Source organism: Plodia interpunctella, chromosome 22 (genome assembly GCF_027563975.2).
Source record: "Plodia interpunctella isolate USDA-ARS_2022_Savannah chromosome 22, ilPloInte3.2, whole genome shotgun sequence".
In the NCBI taxonomy this organism is placed as follows: domain Eukaryota; kingdom Metazoa; phylum Arthropoda; class Insecta; order Lepidoptera; family Pyralidae; genus Plodia; species Plodia interpunctella.
The window spans coordinates 267,006-292,066 of record NC_071315.1 but is presented as its reverse complement, the minus strand read 5'-3'; the positions used below and the strand labels follow the sequence as shown (position 1 = coordinate 292,066).

General features: G+C 35.1%; 1 protein-coding gene across 3 annotated transcripts; it reads left to right on the top strand.

The window, feature by feature from the left end:
• Window positions 1-829: 829 nt before the first annotated feature.
• LOC128679810 (uncharacterized) lies at window positions 830-23,367 on the top strand. Of its 3 annotated transcripts, none has more exons than XM_053762265.2 (6): window positions 830-1,094; window positions 9,478-10,542; window positions 15,703-15,909; window positions 16,537-16,699; window positions 21,971-22,123; window positions 22,514-23,367. In XM_053762265.2, the coding sequence occupies exons 2-6, from the start codon at window positions 9,492-9,494 to the stop codon at window positions 22,596-22,598; spliced, it is 1,659 nt and encodes a 552-aa protein (XP_053618240.1). In that variant the 5' UTR covers window positions 830-1,094; window positions 9,478-9,491; the 3' UTR covers window positions 22,599-23,367. The 3 variants fall into 3 exon arrangements, with proteins under 3 accessions (XP_053618240.1, XP_053618239.1, XP_053618242.1); XM_053762264.2 differs by having other exon boundaries at window positions 832-972; XM_053762267.1 differs by lacking the exon at window positions 830-1,094 and adding an exon at window positions 5,483-5,544.
• The last annotated feature ends 1,694 nt before the right edge of the window (window positions 23,368-25,061 follow it).

Genomic DNA, 25,061 nt, shown 5'->3' with positions numbered 1-25,061 from the left:
TCAGTGCTCTAAATGCCATCGCAAAAACTGACATAAGTAACTATATCTGACCTCTGAGGTATCATGATACAATAGCACAATAATTATGGAGAATCCGGTCCAAGGTTTCTGATACGTGCCGCTCCCTATATAAAGGTCACGGTTAGCCTCCGTTGTCTAAGCTAATTTTTAACCCCCACGCAAAAAGAGGGGTGTTATAAGTTTGACTGCTACTTAAGTGTCTATTTGTCTGTCTGTCTGTGTACGTGCCACCGTAGCTCATCAACGGGGAACCGATTTGGATGCGGTTTTTTTTATTTTATAGCCAATTTTTTTGCGGTGTACCTTAGATATGTTTGATCAACTTGTGTCCATACTATCCATATCAGCCCGGATTCGCACGAGGTCTATAAACCTTTGGGGCTAAATTGTCTAAATAACAGTGAAGACGGCAAAATTCGTTGCGTGGTTTAAAAGCTATAATAGAAAGATACGACAGCGACTTGGTTTTGGTATATGTAGTATGCTTTTTGCAACCCAAAATTTATTATTTTTTAATTTTTTACAGATCGTGCAGATCGTTACAAAAAAAAATATTTTTTCCGCGAGAGACCTGCAAACTGGCTGGAAGAAATTAATCAGTCAATTTAATTACTGCTCAAGTAAAAAAATGCAACGTTATCGCAATATCAGAACCTTCCAGCACTTTGTTATATTCAAATTCTGCAATAATCCGCTGTGTAGCCACCGTGACAGCAACACGCCAACAATCTTTATTGTATTTTGAATTAGCATCGAGCCCCCGCCATTTTGCTTTTGCCTCTCACGCGAGTTTTGGCGGGAGCCAAGATTTGACATTTCGCGGCGGCGCGAATGACGCCTTTGACGCGCGTTCCATTTTGAAATTGTGTTCGATCTGTCGTTGTTTTTTTTATTACATAGGTACATTAGTGTTTTTCGTGAATTTAAAGTGACTGTTTTTTATGAAAGCGTGTACGTATTAATTTTCTAAATTACTGTAGTGACAAAGACAGAATTGTGTGAATGTATTTCGTTGAGAGATAAATATTATAGTTACCTACCTATTTACTGATCGGTTTTAATTTTTTTTTCTGGTAAGTTGAATAATATTCAATGTAATTTAGTTGATTATAAAACTAACTTATTATTAGCTAAATATAATAGTTATTTAGTAACTAATTACACACAATTAATTTAATTTATATCTTAAGTTTCTTGTGTACCTACATAAATTGATAAAAATATATATTTAAATAGGTACCTACCTAAGTTTAGTACTTCGAAAATCAACTTTTATACATATATACTTAATTATTAAATGCAGGTACATTATATGAGTGAGTTTGTACATATTATGTATTTGTTTTAATATATTGCAACACGCGAAAATTAGATTAAGAAGTAAGTACGGTAAACAAAGAAAGTAATTTATTTTTCAATTTGTTTGCCTTTACAAAGCCCACAAAGCCAAACAATCTATTAAATACCGACCAAATAGGTACAGTTAGACACAGTAAATTGCAGTATATGGACCAGCTATTGAGTTGAATATGCAATGATTTTTGTTACGTCGATGTGCGGTCGACAATACTTATATTAATTTCAGTAAATTAATTTGTTTTTCTTGTAAATTGAATGTTTCGCTTGTTTGATAATTTTATTTACTAGGTGATAAGTGCTTACATATTATTATTCACTTAACATTTTGTTATTACCTTCTAAACTTGGGTAAATTCTCTAAATAGCGTATTAAAAAAAATCTACTATTATTGAGATAAACATTGCAGTTAAGTATAATATGCGTGCCAATAGTCTGACAACTGGGGATGCCGGCGAGACCGTGCGAAGTGCAGACGAAAAAGTAGGAAAGCGGACCCTGGGCTCCGACGCTCAACAGCTAAGGAAGTAATCGAGAAAACGCTCAGATGAGAGAGAATTAACAGATTTCCTTCCATATTCCCAGTTGCGTTCGGGGCTGTCGCGCCGCGAACCCCATGGTCAGCTAGAAAAAAGAGCTAAACAATTTTGAAGATTTGGGTGTAATTTTAGTACCGGCCGCCTGCCTAGCGTCAATCCTCCTCGGGAACGACTGTTTGACCTTGATAGTGACCAAGCGACACATAGCCTTGCATCAGCTGCTCGCAGGATATCCACGAGCTGTTATGGAGATCACTCCATCGGAACCACACACACACACACGCCAAACAGAATAAACAAAGTAGTCCTGATTTACTATAATATTGTTTCCTTATAAAAAATAAACTTTTAATTTATTAAATCATTCAACGCCTCAAAAGGTCGATTTCCTTCGGCTCTTGTTTGCAGAAAAAGTAAAAGTATTCAGAGTCGAGACAGCATTGGAGCGACAACAAACCGTGGGAACATACGGATGTTTATTGTGTTGTAAACCGCTTGTATTGTTACAATAATCTTAATAAGACATGCCTCAGCCTTGTACGCTTGAAAGGCAAACAATATGGCCAATTACGTTTTCGCTATGCAAATGAATATAAATATAATATATCTGTTACAATAAGTATAATTTTTAACCTTGTACGCTTAACATTGCCACCTACATTTTCGCTATGCAAATAATAACAATAGAATTAAAAAAATGATTTAAGTATATAAAAGCTGAGTGCGGTTCAATTGTTACTCAATTTACGTCCTTATACTAAAGTTGAATACTTATTATAATTAATTACTAAGTTTTGCCCGCGGCTTCGCCCACGTTTATTTCGTGCGTCCGCTCATAAACGCAACGTAACGAGATGAAACCTGTAATACTAGATTTTAAGTCGTATCATCTGCTAAATAACTGTGAAAACCACATCAAATTCCATCCAGTAGTTTTCGCGTGATGAGCGATCAAATATACAAATAGACAAAAAATCTAAAAACAATGTTTTGGCCTCTATTCTTCTCTATTATTCCATATTATAGTTTATACTTTTATTATCATGTAGATGTTGTTGCGTATGTCGCGTTCCAATATGCTAGTTGTACTACTTACTTGACAATAAATATCTCTCTTCATAGTCATATTCCTCATGGCTGAAGGTCGTGGTCATTACGTGGAATGAAACACACAACAACTTTCTTGGCATTATTAATGCAGTGGTTTGCCATTACCTTCTCCATTTCACACACAAGTTAATAATAATCAACCAGTGTGCAGGTTTCCTCACGATGTTTTCCTTCACCGGAAGCAAGTGGTGGTCGATGAAAACTACTATATATGAGTCAGATTTGTATACAAACTCATGTAGCATGAGTAGGATTCGGGACCTGGGACCTTTCGATCCACAGGCGGTCTTAACCATTACACCACCACCGCTTCTAAATAAATATATTTAATATAAAAATTGTGTGAGATACCTAAACCTGGGGTATTATGTAATCTGTGCCTAAACTTATATACGGCAAGAAACCAGCATAGTCTTTTAAAGACACAATTCAACCCCGTGTGTTCAGTCGCCTGTTTAAATTTATTTTGTAACAGAATAAATAATCTACAATGTCAATTTTTTTCGCATCGGTTTCGTCACAACACTGACACAAATATCTGATCAATCAAACAAACCATATTCAATCAATTTGAATTCAGTTTGAAGTACGCATGAAAGGTACCCACCGGCATAACATTATTCCCGTGGGAAATTCACGCGTGCGATGCTGCTGGCAAAAGCTAGAATTATATAAAAGCTAAACTCTATCTGTCACGTATTCACGGCTGTCTGGGGCGTTTTTGGCATTCATTAAAAACACAGCATATATACTTAATTTTAGATATTACAAACACAGCCCAGTTACATTATCGTGTATGTCTATATCTGCATCACATTTCGTAAGAGATGCATTCACACTAGGCCAGCCGGTTTCGACGGCTCGATGGCACAAATATACACAAGTTTTGTCGCCAATTAACTTAATAAGATGAAATGTGACGTAACTCATCGTATAACTTTTCTACATGATGTTCCCGGATGAACTACAGATATTAAGTACTATTAGAATGTAAAAGGCATAGAATAGATATAAATAAGAAAAGTATCCAGGCGTAAACGGGTATTAAAACTACTACTTTGTGCTCGGATTTCTAGCTACAGTCGATCGCGCGAGTGAATGAGTATCAGCTGTCACGCCGCACTGTTTGGTATGCTGCTCCAAAAAGGAATAAATAAATAATATAATTAATGAATTTAAAGTCAATTAAAACACATGGCCTCATGTGCTTTAAGTACACCAAGTAGACTTAAAGCACCTAGGTGATTTAGCCAGGTGCTTTAAGTGGAATAATTCGAATCAGGGACTCCAAACTCCCAATAAGATGGGTGTTATATTTCACGTTTGAGTGAAGTGAATTTTTATCTTTTTATTTCAATATTCAGTATTTAAACACACTTTCCATTTATTTTAGTTTTATACTTACTTACTTACTACGCTGGCTCAGTGACCCCAAAGTGGATCTTGGCCTCCGAAACGAGAGTACGCCATAATCTTCTGTTCTGCGCGGAGTTCTGCCAATTGACCGCCCCCAGCTCGTGCAGATCGCAGATCAGCTTTCACAGCGTCGCTCCAGCGATATCTGGGACGTCCGACTGGGCGCCTCCCAGACACCTTTCCCAGATAAGCTGATTTAACGCCACGATCCTCCCTCATTCTCTCTAGATGACCAAGCCAGCGTAGTCGCTGTGACTTTATTACGCCTAATATGTTAGGCTCCTTCACGAGCTCCTCTATTTCGGAATTTTTCCGGACTCTCCAGCTTCCGTCTAATTTCTTGGTGGGGCCTAGGATTTTCCGGAAGATTTTTCGCTCCGCTACTAAAAGTTGCCCCTCTTCTCTTTAGTTTTATATGTAAATATACTTATTTGCTTATCAAAATGCAAATACTTTGCTGTCAGTTTAAAGAGTACCCTAAAAACCTAGTGGTAAACAGTAATTTGTTTATTAATCGTTGTAACAAATCGTTATAATCGTAAAATTATAATAAGATTGCGGAAGCGGTGGTGGTGTAATGGTTAAGACGCCCGCCTGTCCCAGAATCGAAAGGTCCCAGATTCGAATCCTACTCGTGCCACATGAGTTTGTATACCAATCTGACTCATGTATAGTAGTTTTCATCGACCACCACTTGCTTCCGGTGAAGGAAAACATCGTGAGGAAACTTGCACACTGGTTGATTCTACCTGTGTGTGAAATGGAGAAGGCAATGGCAAACCATTCCATTAATAATGCGAAGAAAGTTGTTGTGTATGTTTCATTTCACGTAATGACCACGACCCTCAGCCATGAGGAGTACGACTATGAAGAAGAATAATAAGATTATTGCGTATTCGGCCTCGGTCGAAATCGTTTGTCATTTGTTAAATGTCAAGGTACAGATGTTGCAACGGTGTTTATATAAAGTTCTATCTTAAGATGAATCTCCGAGCAAATGTGGTGTAAGCATACGTGATTGCTGGACTAACAAGATTGTGTTATTAGTCTAGCATTGTATAAGATGCTATTTTTTGTTTGTATGTCTGTATTTCACAATTGGTGAGTCACGGATTTTCTTTTGTCGTAAAATTTTACAATAATATCATCAATATCCATACATGTCATGTCATCATGTCCGTTCATGCAGTAAACAGTCGAGGAGTTCTCTCGTTGGGAGCCTAGCCTTGGTCATGATCATGCTTATGATAGGTAATAATGCATTGTCATGAAAACTGAAGCGACCGGTGAAGATTTCAACACTGTATGACTCTGAAGTAGGTAAAATTTAACTGGCAAGATTTGATTACGGACAAACATCGGGATAGCCGATATATAACTAAATAAAGTCTTGTAAATATGGCTTTCGGAATTCGAATTTTACTCTGAAGGTAAACCGCTTAACCACTGGACCATAGAGGAAAGCATGAGCAAGCGGAATATAGCAACAACGTGTTATATTATTGCACAATATCGTATTTTTTTCTCATTAAACTGACAATACCCTTTTCAATCTATAATAAATGTTGTAATATTCCCTTAACTGGTTCACGCCAAACTTGTACATATAGTCAAGTAACGACAAAGATGAAAAACAGTACAGAATTGACAGTAAGTACTTCCTTACCTATTGTTTCTAGTCTCTCAGAATACAAATGATACAATCGAACAAAAAAGTGTTATTTAGCGTACTACACTTATTGTTTTTGACATATAATATGAGTTTGCATTGTTTACAACGCGCAATGATTTCGTAATAACGCGCAAAGAAATTTTATGATTTAATAAATCATTATGAAAGTGAACGAGAAAGAGTTCCGTATATTATATTTTCAAGCTTTGTTTAGTTTTAAGTGTCCCGGTTTCTGTCTGTTATAAAATATTGTAAAGTGATTGAGCTGATTTTTTAAAATACATTGACGATTTAGTTATGTCATTATGATAGCCTTTAGCCAGCTAGATTACAGAGATTAGAGAACAGATATGATTGGTCCAAAATGTGTACAGAAAACCTGTAATATCTCACAGGAATAAGGACTTCTTCTTCTTCTTCTTAGTCCTTATAGACGTTCGTTATGGCTATGGTCGTAGTTATTACGTGAAATGAAATACTCACATCGAATTTAAATATAAATAAATATAAATATAAATATATTAGGACAAATTACACAGATTGAGCTAGCCCCAAAGTAAGTTCGAGACTTGTGTTATGGGATACTAACTCAACGATACTATATTTTATAACAAATACATATATAGATAAACATCCAAGACCCGGGCCAATCAGAAAAAGATCATTTTCCATCATGACCCGACCGGGGTTCGAACCCGGGTCCTCTCGGTTCAGTGGCAAGAACTTTACCACTGCGCCACCGAGGTCGTCTTGGCAACAAGAAAGCAAATGGCTCACCCATGCATTCTCCATTTCGCTATATATCAAACTATTAATACAAACTCAAACTTACTAATACAATACTCAAAACTATTATTAGAGTACACGAGTTGCCTCACGATGATTTTCTAGACCGGTATTCCTCATGGCTGAGGGATTCCTTGTGATCATTACGTGATATGAAACACGCGTAACCAATTTCTTGACACTATTAATAGTAGTTTACCATTGCATTCTCCGTTTCACACACAATGTGTGCTGTCGAATCAACCAGTGTGATGGTTTCCACTGGAAGCAAGTGGTGCTCGATGCAAACTATACACGAGTCAGATTGGTATACAAACTCACGTGGCTCGAGTAAGATTCGACCTTGCGGTTCTCAGGAGGGCAACGTAACCACCGATTCTACAAAAATATATCTAGTTTTATTATTAGGCTTAATGGACTCGAACATTAATGAATGTGCTATTCTAGAGACATAATCTATGTCGGATATCGGAGTCGATCGCAACAAGAGAATGGATTGGCCAATCTATAATTACATCCACATTAAGTGCCTGTTGTATACGATATGCATTAGTCGGTTCCCACGTTTTAGGTGAGGTTCTATCTATTATGGTTGAGCTACGCGATGGCTGACCCATGTGTCAACTCGTGAGCGGGTGCTGCCAGAGGGAACTGGTCACCTCGTTTCTCATATATTTTTATCTATCTCATCATGACAGATCGGCTTACCATTATTGTTTCTTACAATGATTTTTTTTTCTAATAATATATAAAAGTACATAATGTACATAGTCAAAAGGTATATCAAAACAGCTTATGACTGAGATCTGGCATGATAGGGACCAACATGGCAATGTCGGGTTTGCAAATTCATTGCAAACCCGACATTGCCATATATATATATATATATAGATATAGTTAATTTGATATTCTTTTAACTGACCTTATAGTTAGGTACTGAAAGTATTATATCATCTGTGGTTATCTCGGTTAGGTGATGTGATTTAGGTTGATATTCAATTTACTGATGAAAACCGTGGGTTTCATCTGCTATGTTACGCCATATCTATTCTTTCGACGCTCAACGGCTGAGGTTTCTTCCTCAGCCGTTGAGCGTCGGAGCCCGCGGTTCGCTTTCCCACTTTTTTGTGTCCACTTCCCACGATCGTAGGCATCTCTAGTTATCAGACCATTGGCAAGCTTGACGACATCAAGCCAGCACTTCTTAGGTGAGCTCCTGCCAGGGCCGGGCGGGAGCGGCATAGCCAGACATTTGTTCCCCTACGTAATTTTCCGGTCTACGCAAACGTGGCCGTAATTTCCAATTTGCCTGCCACCACCGCGTGACACTAACATCCAAAGGAGCATTGTCATAAAATTGTATTTGGCATAATTTTAGGTGTCAAAGTAATAAAATAAAATATTGGATTTGATTCAGGTTTCGCAAGCCATGTCGTGGATAGAAATCTGTATTGTGGTCGTAATTTTAGTGAAATTATACCGGAATTGACTTCCATGATCTCGAGCTAAGCAGTCTGTAGCGATGGGAAATCGAATATCTCACAAATAGAAAAATTTAAAGAAAGTAAAAACCTACATATTATATAGTGTACCAAATGCCAAAAGTCCATAGATTTTTGGCATAGATTATTGATTGTGTGAATCTCACGTGAGTCTAATCTATGCTTGAATGTGTGTTTTAATCTTTGAAATTTCTTTTTTCTTTCTAGCCCACGGATATAAAAACGTACTAGTCATGTAAAGCATAAAATTCCCGGCGAAAAAATTAACTAGATAGTAAATTTACTAGTTCTTTAGATATTTTTAATAAATTTACAAGTATTTATAAGTTAGGTATAATTTTATTAATTCTAAAAAATCATAAGAATTAATGATTTGTCGCATTTTTGTGTTTTTAATAAAGAATAAAAAATGTAACGAACATAGTCCTGCTACTAGTCAAATATGGGTACGGTTCCTATATTATGTAGCCAGATATTAAGGGCGTTGTAAATCGAAAAACACTGCATTTCACACAAAAACAATGCGTGCATTGTATTTCGCCAGACATTTCAACAGACAAGCGTGTATCAACAATGGTACTTCGGGGTCAAGGTCCGAGAGCTGACTGGACAGATGTATGAAAGATTTGGCTTGATTGTTACGCAAATAAATAAAAAAATGATTGCCCACACGCGACTGTATGAAGTGTTGTAGTAAAAAAAATACTGATTTTGTTTTATAGTTTTTCAGTAGCTTGCTCGCGACGTGCGTTAATTTGGGATAATCTTAATTTTAGTGCTCACATCCATCACCACAGTATAAGAAAGAGTACTCGTGTCTCCAGGGAACCTACAATTTAAATTTTCCCAGTAGCTTCGGCTGTCTATTGTCTATCATGGAATTAATCTGGTTGAAGATGATTGGTGATCGTTGATGTTGACGATTGTTAAATGTCTGGATACTCTTGCCTACACATGTGTTTTTTAAACTTACTTTACTTAATATAGATGATATAGGTATATAAAGCATTTTTTAATAAGTATATGCGTAATTTTTAATAAACTTTAATAAATAAATATATTTCTTTGTTACAGATGGGAAGGCCACCATGTATCACCGAGTGAGACGGAAAATGAAACATCTCACACTCAGTGCCATATTAGTTATTAGTCATGTAACTATAACTCTGACAAAATCCATACAAATCACAGAAAATACTCCCAGTACTACTGATCTTAATATTGACAACAATATCATAGACTTCGATGATGAATACTCAGTTAGATTTGATAATGATTACTCTAAACGCAATTTTAATAAAGAATCTCATAGATATACTATAGATAAGGACGTTAAAAAAGACGCTAGTGTAGTTACAGATAACAATAATGAAAAAAATACCAAAAGAACAACAGACATTGAAACTACCACAAATGAATTTAATGTTATACCATTAGAATTGATAAGTACAACAGAAAATGTATTACAAAGCATTCTAGAAAGCACAACCGAGCCTGATTACTCAGTGATTCCTTTATCAAGTACGGTCAAAGAGCAACTTAATATACAAATCAACCAAACAGTATCTTTACCTACATCTACGGAATCTGATAGTACTACAGATTTTTTCCCAACAGAATTAACAGAATCTTCAACTATTTCTGTTAATTTAAATAAAAGTATTGATACAACTACACATATAAATAACATTACCATTAAAACAAGTACAATTTCTTCAAAAAAAATACTAGAAAGAAATACAAAAGATAAAAAATATGAAAAGCTAACCACAGAAGTGCCAACAACATCGAGAGAAGTTTTGACAACAAATTCTAGCAGGAAGATTGAAATCACAGACATAGACAGTCAAGAACTTGATTTAGATTTGCCAATATTCACAGAACTCGATGTAGAAGATGCTGAAGAGGTTCCAGAAGATTATTACGACTCTAAAGATGTAGTGCCAACGACTGCGCCCAAAACTGATGCAATATCAGTGCTAGTTGGGTTGGCTGGGAGTATGGTGGAGAGTGTCGTGGAAAGTGTAGCAGAAAGGGTGGTCCCTAAAGGGATTTTTGACTTGTTTAAAAGGATGCAGAAGCAAAACGAAGCTTTGGAAGCGGAAAGACTGAGAAGTCGGGAAGAGAACGGTGGATTGGGTACGATTCTTTATTTATTTTAGTCAATTTCATCATTAGCAGTCCTCCGCATAGACCTCCTTCCGTCTAACCATATCGTTCCTGGGCCATCCTTATCCAGTTGTTGCTAGCAATTTCCTTAACATCATCGATCCATCTAGCTGCCGGATCAGTTTAATATGAACTTTTAAAAAGGCACTTTTGTATTTACAAAAATCTATCAAAGTTTCCTCGACAAATATAAATAGTATATAAACCTATTTACACTTTCAAATGTACCTACTTTCTCATCATCATTAGACCTACAGATAATAAGATTTGAATGCTAAACCGAGGAACTAACGCTACAAAGTGATTTTGAGTTTTTTGTCAGGAATTCGGAGTTAAAGTGATTGTTCGAATTAAATGATAGTTATATTTCCGCAAGAGTTGGCGTCCTTGTAACGATTCAATTTGGTGCTCCAACTTCTGAAAATGTACTTGTTTTAATGCCAAAGGCTTTCCGCATTTGTTCATAAAGCCATACTTATTATTTGAGGACTAGATATTTACGTTTGTCGCGATGTTAAATTCCTACTTCTCTTCAAACTACTAGCATTTCGGACAGACTCTACTGAGAAAAAAATCCTAACTAAACTCATTTATTATCTGTAAATGGTCAAAAGTAATATATATATTTGGAATCGAGTGCTTGAGAAAAAGTATATAAAACACGATTAACTAAACGACGACCTCGGTGGCGCAGTGGTAAAATGCTTGCCTCTGAACTGAGGTCCCGGGTTCGATCCCCGGTCATGATGGAAAATGATCTTTTTCTGATTGGCCCGGGTCTTGGATGTTTATCTATATATGTATATGTTATAAAATATAGTAACGTTGAGTTAGTATCCCATAACACAATTCTAGAACTTACTTTGGGGCTAGCTCAATCTGTGTGATTTGACCTAATATATTTATTTATTTTATTTAAACAAATTTTTCATGCAGCGGACTTATAGCTACGTGGTATAAATCCACCTTTGTACGTACATGGGTATATCAATATCAATTTTAATTTATTTAGTAATTATTTTCGTACATTAAAGTTGTTACAAACAAATTTATATGAGAATCGAGCTGACCAGTTAACCCGGTTTTAAAGTGGTGGTGGTGTAATGATTAAGACGCCCGCCTGTGGATTGAAAGTCTCAGGTTCGTATCTTATTCGTGCCATATGAGTTTGTATACCAATCAGACTCATATATAGTACTTTTCATAGACCACCACTTGCTTCCGTTGAAGGAAAACATCGTGAGGAAACCTGCACACTGGTTTACAGTTAAGTTCACACTGTGAATGCGACTACCTACCACTAGAAGGTAAGTAGTCTTAAAAAGGTCGTGGCAGATGCCCTTAGGCGACTTGAATAAAATCTGACACCAGTGTTAGCAATAACACACTCCGATATGATGATGATGACCCCGGCACCCGTTCACGAGTTGACGCATGGGTGAGCTATCGCTTGTGTAACAAGTAAAAAGACAAACTCCGAACAAACAAATCATCACTCGTTATGTATCTGGCACTATCGGAAATGGCAAGCCCCCAGGCAATGCCGACGGAGCCGGAATCCGATACTATCGTTACGAAACGAATTATAACCATTCCGTAACTTGCTTGTAACCATTAAGGTGTACTTGTAACATGTGGTTAAATCATTTAAGCTTCGGTTTGGCACAATTTAAAATGTTTACTTCATGGACCAAGAAAGTTAGAGTGTCTATGGCATAGAAATAAAAAATATGAAACAGATTTTTTTTTATTATTCAAATAATTCAATGCCATTAAAATCTAACTAAAAATATGATTAAATATGTTCTTTCAAAAATCCAAATGTCCAACTGAAATTTAAGAAGTGCTTCAATCTGTGGTTCAATCTAATGCGACCTTGGTTTAATATTCGACAAATAATAACATTTCCCTGTTTGCAATGTTGGCATTCGTAAAATGTAAATTTAAACTAAAATTAATATAGTTTTAAAAGCGAAACCATAAACGACACAACCTTTTGCAGAACTTGTTTTTTAAATTGAGATAAAAACAGATACATATCAAGTATGTGTTTCGTAAACTCCATTTAACAGAACAAGCTAAAAGTGGAAAAGTTGACATAAAAATGTATATATCGGACGACGCGAATGCGTGAACATTGCGTAGTTTGTATGAGTGCTTTCATTTACCGCAATGAGAAACCAGCAATGTATACCGAACCGCCAAATTTGTCCGGACTGGCCCGCCTTAGTGTGTATTCGGTTTGATAAGTTTTATGCAAGTTGCAAGTTGAGCTTGTTCCCGTAGGAATTTATTATCTACTAGCTGCGCCCCGGGGCTTCGCTCCCGTGGGAATTCTGGGATAAAAAGTACCTTATTTATTCCAGGTTATTGCTACTTGTGTACCAAATTTCATAATAATCCGTCCAGTAGTTTTTACGTGAAAGAGTCACAAACGTACAATCTCACAAACTTGCGCATTTATAGTATTAGTAGGAATATTTCGACATCTATCTCTCTTATCGTCAAGTGTTCCTAATTACACTAGGGTCTGTGACGCCCCGAATCCCAGGGTTTCGCGTATAGAATAAACTTTAGAATTTTGAAAATGACAATGACACAAAACAATTCGGCACTCTTTTCTGCGCAGGTTAAATTCATCGTTGCGCAGGTCAAAGTTGACTGGTGCAACTCATCCATAAAATGTTTATTATTAATGTATGTTTCAATAACTGTGCAATACGATACGTTACATATTTTTAACTGTCTTGAGCAACTTTTGACCTTTATATTAAGCACGTGGTTTGTTGAAATAGCACTATTTATCTATATCTTGGTCGTTTTCGATTTGATTGAAAATTACGTGCTTATTTTACAATAAGTTTTATTTTTAATGTCATTTTTGAGACAAGCTTTTATTGTCGACAGAGAGATCTTATTGTATTCAACATGTGACATAAGAATCATTACCGTGAAGTCATTTAGGAATTCCATTGTGGAAGCCGATCCTGGAACATTAATATTATAGTAATGCGTTGTCAACTAAACGTCAAAAGATATCTGCAAATAGTATTCCAAGTTTACACCAACATACATTGCAAGTTAATTAAAAAAATGTATTATTTTTAATAATTTGCGTTTTAGGTTCCTTATTAGATGGAAATAGGAAATTATAATTGAAGTTCAATATAGTTTGTACTTATGCATTTATAAAAGAACTAATTAATATGTCTTATTAAAAAAAAAAGTTGGTAAGTTTAAATATATTTAATCTTTAATAATACAGTGGCGTTTTTCTTAGTGTCTCCGTGTATAAAGGAAACAATAAAATGAAGAAAATCAGTATGATTACAGATATTGAGACACGCCATTGAAATCACGAACCGAACTTAATAGAACTTAACGGATTTGCCCTTCGTAAATTAGTGCTTAGTAAACAAATGATCGTCGAACGTTATGATCTTGTTCCCAATGGTCATCCATGATTCGACCCACCTACCTACACTGCATTCGAGAGGAAATATTTGAATCGAACGCGTTGGTTTTTGCACACTGTCATACTAATGCAACACATATAATGCAATAATGAAAATAAAGGGAACGTGGATTTATATAACAGCATATAAATCTGTATGTTGGGTTTTTTGTTTATATTTTGTTTTTCTTAGAGGTAATGATAATCTTTTGTTCTTACTTTGTTTTTATATGTGAGGATCTTTAAATGACCGAATGTTTCTTAAATTTAGTACCTATTTTGTATGTATGGCTGTTGGTCTTCCTAATGAATAAAAATAAAATACAATAGTTTTCGCCTGGTTGTACAAAAAGTAAAATTAATTAAATTTTATATGTTTTGACAAGTAATGCAAATGTTTGAATATGTGAGACTATTGAGCATATTCAGATGAAGTTTGACACGAGGGAAGAATATATCATATTAAATTACTAACATAGGTTAAGAATTCTACTAACAATTTATGGATTTTATTATCTGACAAATAAAGAATTATTATTACTCCCTCTACTAGGACTTTTTATGTCTTGAGGTCGTCGAGTAAAACACTTATAAACACAATTATACAAAATTGCTGTGGCATCTTTTGAAAGCTAACACGTGTATGCCAGCACTCTCACAAATGAATGTGAGAACTATTATAAGGTATTTATATAGGTAATCACACAATTCTTAAAGGTGCAAGGGGTATCAGGATAATTTGAAAAAATAAGTACAATGGTAACCTATGTTATAAATGTCAAAGTAAGTGTGGGTTGCACCGTCAACTTTATCGTAAACAGAAAAACGCAAAGTACGCGTCGTTTTGTCTAAACGTCCAGCGGCGCGAAAATATTAAAATAAACGTCAAATTTGACGGTGCAACTCTTCCTCAATTTTTTTCACGCTTTAAATGAGCATTTTTGCTTTTGGGACGAAACTTGCAGCTCCAATGAGCACGAGACCAACGTAACGCCTGTCCCACGGCAGTTATGTAATTCTAAACCAGCTATGATTTGTTGATGTAACGAGTTTGTGTCGTTTGAGATATGTTTATTATCTTATTATAATCTGAAATTGTTTGTATTTTACGCCTGTTATATTGAAATAAGGCCATTGTGGAGGCTACATAGTATTTAATGGGTTGCAATGTTTTTCGACTTTTCTGTCGTCAATCATCTTTGGGAATGTTATTGCCTATCAGCTTTCAAGACTTTACTATCCTGATTGTCTCATGGTCCAGATCTACCACGGAAACACGCCACAGGATTTTGTAATTGTATTCAAATTACTTTAATTGATGTCTGCGCCCTTATATTACTAGATGCGCCCCGGGGCATCGCTCCCGTAGGAATTTCGGGAAAAAAGGATCCTATGTGTTATTCCAGGTTATTTTCTACCCGTGTACCAAATTTCATAACAATCGGTCCAGTAGATCGTGAAGAGGTAACAAACAAACAAACTTACTTTCGCATTTATAATACAAGTTAGGATTATCGTCTTAAGCTGAATAAATAATTTAAATTAGGATACGACTATACAAAAATTAAAACTAAAACCTATAAATAAACACTAATTTCAACAATTAAAATAAATTTAATTCGACTCTTTCTGTAAATATTTTTCTAAATTCAAGTTCAATCTTTGTATCCTTCCAGGACAGTTCACTCGCGGCATCCTGAAGACCATATCCACCAGCCTGAGCAAGCCTCTCAGCCAGCTGATGACTGGCATCAAAGACATCGGATCTCTGGACAGCGACAAGGGTTTCGTCGGGAGTCTGGCTTCAGGAGTGACCAGTGTGGCGACTGTGGCTACGTCAGTCGTTGATTCCTTTAAAGACAGGGTGCAAGCCATATATCCTGGTGAGTAGAAGATTTATTTTTAAAATATGTGGATTTCATGCAAATTAATCCAACCCATCTTTCTTTTTTGTGCATTTGTTGGGAACCTCGTACTTATGTGGAGTTTGTACAGTACTTTTGTAGTACTTTTTCACTTGACAACTATAGTAGAAGATTGATTCTTCTCTTATTATGTAGGCGCTTTGTTATGATGCTCAATGCATAGTATTGGTCTTACGGTGAAACTCCAGAGGTATTACTGGAGGCTATCCGTGAGCTTCATAACCTCTTCACGCTAGGGCGCTACGGCGAAATACGACCACAAAACTGGCTACGTTGTTCAAGAAAATCCCTCCTTCCTTTAATTAAAGGGGGTTTCTTTAACTACTTTTAAACTTTCTCGATGCACAATTGTAAATAACAGGTATTAAACGCGCACATACCTTTTTTATTTCCCAGACGTTTCGGAGCTTGTTACAAAGGTCCGTTGTCACTTCCTTCAATTAAAATTAATCAGAACCATGTTTGTTGGTTATGTCGCCTCGCAGTAGAATCTAATATTTGGTGCTCAAGGCGATTTGGAATCTCGTATTCTCTGCTCCATGGGAAACAGACGAGACAATATAATCATTTGTTATATTTCTTCAGGCACTGTCTGGTGCGGAGACGGCCACTCAGCGTCAGCTCGCTCCTCGGACCTGGGCCTGTTCTTCTTCACAGACACGTGCTGCCGGCAGCACGACGCTTGCAAACTGTACATCAGGGCCGGTGAGACCAAGTATGGCTTGACCAACACTGGACTTTTTACAAGGTACGATCTCTTTCATCCTCGCTTTTATCCAAAAAGTCCTCAATTTAAAATAAGCTTGTACGCCTCATTCTTCCAGTTAGAATGTATGGAAGGATAACATATTCGAATATTTATGTGTGAACAAGTTTTGATGTCAACATGATTGTAGAAGAGGTCAGTAGTCAGTCAGTCAGTAAGGAAGCAGGGTCAATTATTTTATTATTTTTTTCAATTAATCCCTCCATCTGTCTGATGGTACACAATACTAATGTGTACAGTCTTACCTTATGAACCCTTAAGCGTCAGTAACAAAGGTGAATTTTCAATGATTTTGTGTTGAATGTTGCACGTCGAATTGCGAAAGGTTCCAGAGGTCAACTGTTCTCGACGTCCAATTTAAATTATTAGACAATTTACTTTGCACTTAAGAAACTTGCTTCTCAGTTTCAATGGGATGACATGCAAGATGTTGACATATTTGCGTGGTAGGTTCAAATCTTACACACGTCTTTGATCCCACTTTCCAGATTTATAACAAACAAGCCAAATTATACTAAAGTGAAAATCAATCATGCACAATTTGTAACAAGTTTTTCTAGCTAATTAAGGCCCACTGCTGTTCAAAGGCCTCCCCCAACTTCTTACACGCGTTCCGAACGTCTTTGGTGTTAAAAACCCCTACTTTTTTCTACACTTATTCATAACTTGGGGTGTGGTGAAAGTTTGTATGAAAGTTATATTAAAAAAAACGACCGAACAAAATTATTGGTCCTAGAAATTGCTAATCTGTCATGGATAAACACAACAATATAATTATGCTGTCGGAATTACGCTTACAATGTAGCTTGTAAACAGCTTGTTTAAATAATTAAATAATAAATATTTTATTTGTTCCTTCTCATACAATTTATAATAGGAAGCATTAATATACCACTGGTTGGCTGCTTTGTAGCAATTTTGACGTCATCGAGTATATAAATATTTAAAATATGCATTACTTAACATAATGGAGGTTATAATTCTCGCTTGCCGCAATATCCGAATCGTACATAATTTGTTCAGGATTCACCCCTTCTAATTCTTCTAAATGTGATTGTAAACGTGAAAATTGTAGCTTTCCGGTTTTTTGTGTGCAAATTGGTGTTAGTTCAAATTAATGGAACATCCTTGCATATTACAAAAATAAGGCCCCCCTGACGCGTCTCCCTGTGTAAACGCAATAAACTCGAAAAGTACCGGCCTCATTTTTGTACAGTTTTCGCTAATAGATAGTGTGGTTTTTGAGGAAGGTTTGGGTTCATAATTTATCATAGTTTTACTCGAGCGAAGCCGGGGTGGAACGATCATTTATCATAAATGACAATTTTTCTCGTATAAAATAAATTAAAATTATTGTCGACCAAGAAATGCTATTACAATATAGATGAAGTTTTAAATGACAGATATAGGTACAAAATTTGAACTGTGAATGCCTTTTTCAGACTAGTGAAGCCAGGGGGTGCCAGTTGATTGACCTTACCAAACATTCGTTCAAAAGTTGACGCAACGACGACCCGTCACTAGTTAAATAGTGAAAAAACTTGGTCGTTAATTTAAATACTATGAAAATAACAATTAAATTTGTTCATCTTATGCAAGTAACAGAACGAAGAATTGACTATTTTGAACTTTATCAGTATTTATATAAAGACTACCCAAGTGATTTTGCAATTCAATGGGAGTATGTTTTATAGAGTTGGCGCGAACATTGAAAAGTTTCAAATGATTTTGCAACGTATTATTAAAATACATTTTATTAATCTTTCACTCTTTCAGTGTATTATGTCCACATTATATGGAAGGACATCCGAAAAACCAGCTCCATTACGTATGAGGTTACCATGAATTTAGATTTGGGACTAGGAAAAAAATTGTTCTTATTAGTAAAATATTTCGCTTATAGAATCAAAATTTAGAAATGGTCTTTGCACACATACTTTATATTTATTTAGGAACATCTGGAACATAAATCGGATGTGTGCGGAAAAAATATTGTGAATGATGAGACTCCATCGTAAGAATACGTATCAAAATAGAAATCATTCACTATACAAGTCTCAACTAATTCCAAATTAGGTAATATTTTAATTGATAAACGAGATTATAGATGGGAATATAAATATATAACTAATTTTCAATAACAAGACATAAATTTAACTTTATTACAAAATATGGCTCTTTCTACCAAAAATATAAATATAATATAAAATATTAATATATTGGGATAAATCACACAGATTGAGCTAGCCCCAAAGTAAGTTCGAGACTAGACTTGTGTTATGGGATACTAACTCAACGATACTATATTTTATAATCAATACATATATAGATAAACATCCAAGACCCGGGCCAATCAGAAAAAGATCATTTTCCATCATGACCCGACCGAGGATTGAACCCGGGCCCTCTCGGTTCAGTGGCAAGAACTTTACCACTGCGCCACCGAGGTCGTCATATCATATCATATCTAAAAAAATTGAGTTTTTATAGTTACCGGGGCACATCCGAGGAGAAGCTAAGAAAAACCGTAGCACAAATAATTTTACATTGTGTATCAAGTGAGAACACAGTAATGTAGTCATTTTGTAGTTACTGATTATACGTAGGATATCCGCTGTTACACAAAAACGACGGACAGTGAACAATATCCCGAGTTTCAATGTAGGTAATAATTACACGGGCCTAGATTTTTGATGTTCTTTTTTCTATCATTAATCAATCAAATAATTGGCGGGGAATCGCGTGATTGTTTTCAGATTTCTTCGATATCACTTCGTTGTCCACCTCTCTGTCTGTTCGTCTTCCTTTTTGTCAAGAACGCCTTTATTTTGTATTGTAATGCGTAGATGTATTGATATATTAAATTAGATATATAATACTTTTCTTACGTTTTACATTTTTTTTAGATACTTATAACGATCAACTTGAAAAAAATATCATAATATTTTACGATTCAGAATAGGAGTGACAAGGGTCAAGAGACTACAATAATTTCCATTAGATCTAGAACCAAGAAAAAAAAAACAAGAACTAGAAAAACAATCCAAGTACCGTATACTTCTGTCTGTTACCAATTATTCCATTGCTACTTCAGCTCAATAGAACAATTGGGGAACAAGCTACTAAGGCGAGAAATATGAATAACCTATATGCAAATTCTACCTCAACCTCGGCCCGCGATTCCCACTTAACCTTGTCATGTTCCTTTCTTTTCCAATTTGTCACTAACTCTTTTCACTGAGCGGATGCATCTTAATTAACAGCACCACCAGCTAACCTAGCATATAATAAAATAACGCCAGTGACAGATAAGACTTGCGTAAACTATTATCTAACATAGCGTGCAAGCGCAGTGCACCTTGTAGAACGTGTTTGACATATCTATCCTATTTTTCAAGCGCACTGCTTACCATCTGTTGTCTTCGTAGTCGTATTCCTCATGGCTGAGGGATTCCTCGTGATCATTACGTGAAATGAAACACACGCAACAACTTTCTTGACACTATTAATGGAGTAGTTTACCATTGCCTTCTCCGTTTCACACACAAGTTAATAATCAACCAGTGTCCTTACGTTCCTTCACTGGAAGCATGTGGTGCTCGATGAAAACTATTATAGATACAGATTATCAGATATATCAGATTGGTATACAAACTCATGTGACACGAGTAGGAATCGAACCTGGGACATTTCGATCCACAGGCGGGCGTCTTAACCATTACACCACCACCGCTAACACCTGCAAAGCCTCCATTACATACTTGCTTAGCTCTCTGGTGTTTGTAGAGGTTGTAAAATTTTAGTAAGGTAGGTAAAATTTTAAGAGACTATTCTCTTAGCTACCTTATTAAAATTTTATTACCTAGAATTTAGGTCCTAGATAAAGGACGGCAAGCGCGGTCAGCATAAAAATAAACCTTAACAAAGATTCGGATGTAAATAAATTCAACAGTACGAGACGATTTGACGACATAATCAAGTGTCCCTTAGTAGTCTCGTACGTCATTCACGGAGGCATCCACTGGTCCTATTCTCGGACCCAAATCACACGCCTAAATTTAATTCAATATCAAAATTTCATAGATCATGTGATAAAAGTACCGTAGTGGTATTAGTAAATAAGCTGCTGTTACTAAGTGGGTTCACTTAGTTACGTCACGTTATGCGTAAAATGCAACGGTTATGTAACGAGCCATGCAATGATGGTGCCCGACCTTCATACCATGTGGTTACAGATGAAATAGAAGATAAATCGGTTAGATCTGAAAGAGATAGAATAATCACGGAATTAGTAGTTACTGCGCGAAACGGAATTAGTAGGCACTTAATAAAAACATGAAATAAATATATATATTTTTTAAATCTTGTCAAATTATATGTAAGGTACTTATCTCACACTAGATTAGGTAGGTATCTGTTGGTGTAAACCGTTTTTCGCGTACACACTTCATTTTATAATATTTATTTATTTATTTAGTTAAATACAACGGTACACAATATGTATCCTTTTAAAGTATTTAGTAAAAAAAATAAATAGGCACTTACAAAAATTTCTTACAAAAACACAATATAATCATTCTAAACACGTTGACACACATTCGTCAATCTCACAAAACTGAATACTTATATGTGATGTATAAATTATAGCATTATCGAAATATTTTAAGTAACTCTAAAAAGTTTTGTTCATCGAGTTAAAATTAATTACCTCAGGCAAAATCGTGCTATATTTACGTTTTAGTTCTATCTGTTTGAATTCTGTAAATAAACAAAAACGTGTTGCACTCCGGGAGCGCCGGCAGGAGTGAAAACTTGATACTAACGTTGTGCACTGTTGACGTCTTACGAATTTTCGATCAGGCTCACGTGTCCTGACGCGAGTTAAACATTTTTTACCCATCACAAAAAGCGCACAACGCCGCTAAAGAAGTTTTTGAAGTGTTATTTATACAATAATGGTAAACCCACAGATAAACCCTTCTGGTATGATAGGGACTATCATTTGAATGAATTTCATATCATCTCAGAGCATAGGTTGTTTCGAAGTACTTAGAGGCCTTTTGAGAAAAATATAATTTAAAATTTCACATGAAAAAAAGAACCTGTAAACGAATAATTTCTGATGAAATGTTTTTCGACTTTGAAAATTTATTAAATTAAGTTGATTATTAGAAAGTAGCTCTTTTGTCCGGACAAATAATCATAAAAAAGCTTTAATAAAAAATAAAAAAAAATAAAAAACAAATTTTCCAGGTCGCACTGTAGCTGCGACGTGAAATTCCGCGAATGCCTTCGTCGCACCAACTCGCTGGTATCTGCGCAGATCGGCTTGACGTACTTCAATGTACTAGGGCCGCAGTGCTTCAGAAGAGCTCATCCTATCGTCAAGTGTGTCAGGAGAACTAGGTAAATTCGCAAGGAAAATCTTGATCTTCTTCCCGCTTATGCTTCCCTGGTAATTGAGTATTATGACTGGGTAAAAATTTAAATTTTAAAATTGTATTTTGTGACTCGAAACTCCAATACGTTCCATATATTTATAATATTTAGACATAGTGGTCATTATATATTGTCTCCCCTATAGATTGGTTTTATGCGACACTCTGAAAGAATCTGGATTCCATATCAGAATTTCTATGTGAAAAACAGACCAGGAAATTGTATGAAAATCCATTGTTTCCCGTGGGAATTTATTACAACCCGGTCGATCTATTGTCAAATGTATGAAGAGGATCTGTAACAAATGAACCTCGAGAAATTGTTGTACATTAATTAATATGTTCAAAATGATTCCAGGATAACCGGACAGAAGTGCGAAGAATATGAACTGGACTACACTAAACCCAAAATGTGGCAATGGTTTGACAACGAGACATTTTAGTATTGTTGATTAGAAAGAAAATGGTGCATTCTTATATATACTAAACGAGGAACACGTGAGTGATACCTTTGCAGCGTCCATACGCTGAGGTGACCACTTACCATCAGGCGGGCCGCCTCTTCTGTGTATGTTAATGTTAAAATTATCTTTAGGAAAACATAACGTTTTTCCAAAATTTTTAGTCTAAAACTCTAGAATACTTGTCGTTATTTTTTGTATGTAATTTAATGTCAATTTTAATATAGGTTTTAATAAATTAACACAATCGATAATGTAAAAACTTAAATATGTTAACACTAGATCTCCAAGTTCTTATTAAAGTACAATAATATTATGTAAACTATTGTAAAATATTTGCTAAATTTTCATGTGATACGTAAGCTGTAGCAGGTTTAGTAATAGATAAATTAGGTACTTCATCAGTAGAATATATTTTAGTACATATGTAATATAAATAATATATTTTGTTTTAAATATTTTGTAAATAGGGAATAACTTTTTGAATCAAGTTTAAATACTCATCTCTTGTTGATTATAATTTTTGAAAGTCAACGACAAACTCTCTACTTATATTTTCGTGTTTATTTATTTCAGTAATGAAAATAGTATTTTGCAGAAATAAAACAACATGTTGTAATATTATTTTATATCAGAAAACATCAGAATACATTTAACAACAGATAAATTATGTAATACTTAAAAGTAAACATATTCACATCTAAAAAAAAAAGGAAGAAAAAAAAATTATTTCGGTATTTCCCGAGTCTATCACTGGAATCTAAATTTTGTGATATATTTTTTCGAATTGTGCGCAAAATTTATCAGAAAACTAGTGTATAATAGATATGTATAATATCAGTTTGTCAAAATGATATTCCGATGGTACAGTCCGTCATATTTAATATTAATAAGATCTATGAATATTGAATTGCTACTGTAGTTGTAGTATCTGCAATGCATATTAAAAGCATACATACAGTATAACATGTTGAATTACTTATGTTTTATTAAATTATATCAATAAAGTAACACGCACATCATTTCGAATAATCTAAAATTATAACGATGATCAGGATTTTAGTAAATAATAATTTAAATCGTATGATATAAAACTTGGCAATTACTTGAAATATCCGAAACCTTTCTCAAATGTTGACAATAAGTAAACTTGAAAACAAGTTATTTAATGCAAAATGTTGTGCGCGCGCATCAACTGCCAATGTCATTTCATATACTAAACACGTTATTACTGATCTCCTGGTATTGCAAAATATAACATTTTTTTTTTTAATATTCAATTGTATTAAATTTGTAGATACATAAAAATTCCTTTATACATATTATAAAACAAAGTCCTCAACCGCGTTTGACTGTCTGTTCGCGATCAACTCAAAAACTACTGCACGGAATTTCCGGCGGTTTTCACCAATAGATAGAGAGATTCCTGAGGAAGGTTTAGGGGTATAATTTAGTATGCTTTTACCCCCAAGCGAAGCCGGGACGGGCTTCTAGTATAATATAATTTTATTGCTCATATTTTACAATACCAGTCTAACACAACTATGTTACACAAATAATAAAAAATATATTAAAACCACACCGACGTTTCACATGGACACACATAAATTTTACATTTTTTAATAATATATAAAAGTTTACAATAAGCTACTACTAATCTATGGGTATGAAAACTATGGGCCTATCAAATATTGCTTAACGTGGTCCAATGGGGTAACACTTAGGCATGGACATAGACATATATATATATGGCTAGACACCGCATCTTCCCAATTACTATAAACCAAAGAGTGGAAAACACTCTTCAGTTCACCAGTTTTACCAATTTCTGACAACTTTCTCGTAGTGAGATCTGACAGATATACTAAACGTTATATAAAACCGCCTGATGTGATTCCCCAACTAGTCATATCAAACACTTATGAAACACAAGTTTTAACGCTTTTTGTTCGACACAAAGGCTGTCAGAAACTTTATCAGCAAGCGCTGAAACAAGTCTCAATTTCATATCTCAAAGATACAAGTAATTATTCGATACGATAAAAATTCGCACGGTAAATCTGAAACTCACGATTGTTTTTACAAAGATTGTATCTTGATAACATCTGTTTGTAATTTTGACATTCTCTATGAATTTATTTGGGTGACATAAATTGAAATCGCGAGATTATCGGTATCTAGACTGATACATATGTCTGTGGCATGGGCTTAGTTAGGATAATTGGGCCTAATTTTATTTAGTATAGGCCTAAAAGTGCCTAAGTCTTGGTGAACACTTTATAAAGTTGGAAGGGCGACGGGAAACAGCAGTATGAGTAGATCTATCAAATACGTGTCATACTATATCTAGAAATTGGTTGTTGAAATTACAAAATACAACTTTTAGATTCCACAGACAAAGTTGTGTTTCAAATTATTCAATTTTATGCTCATTTTAAAACATGA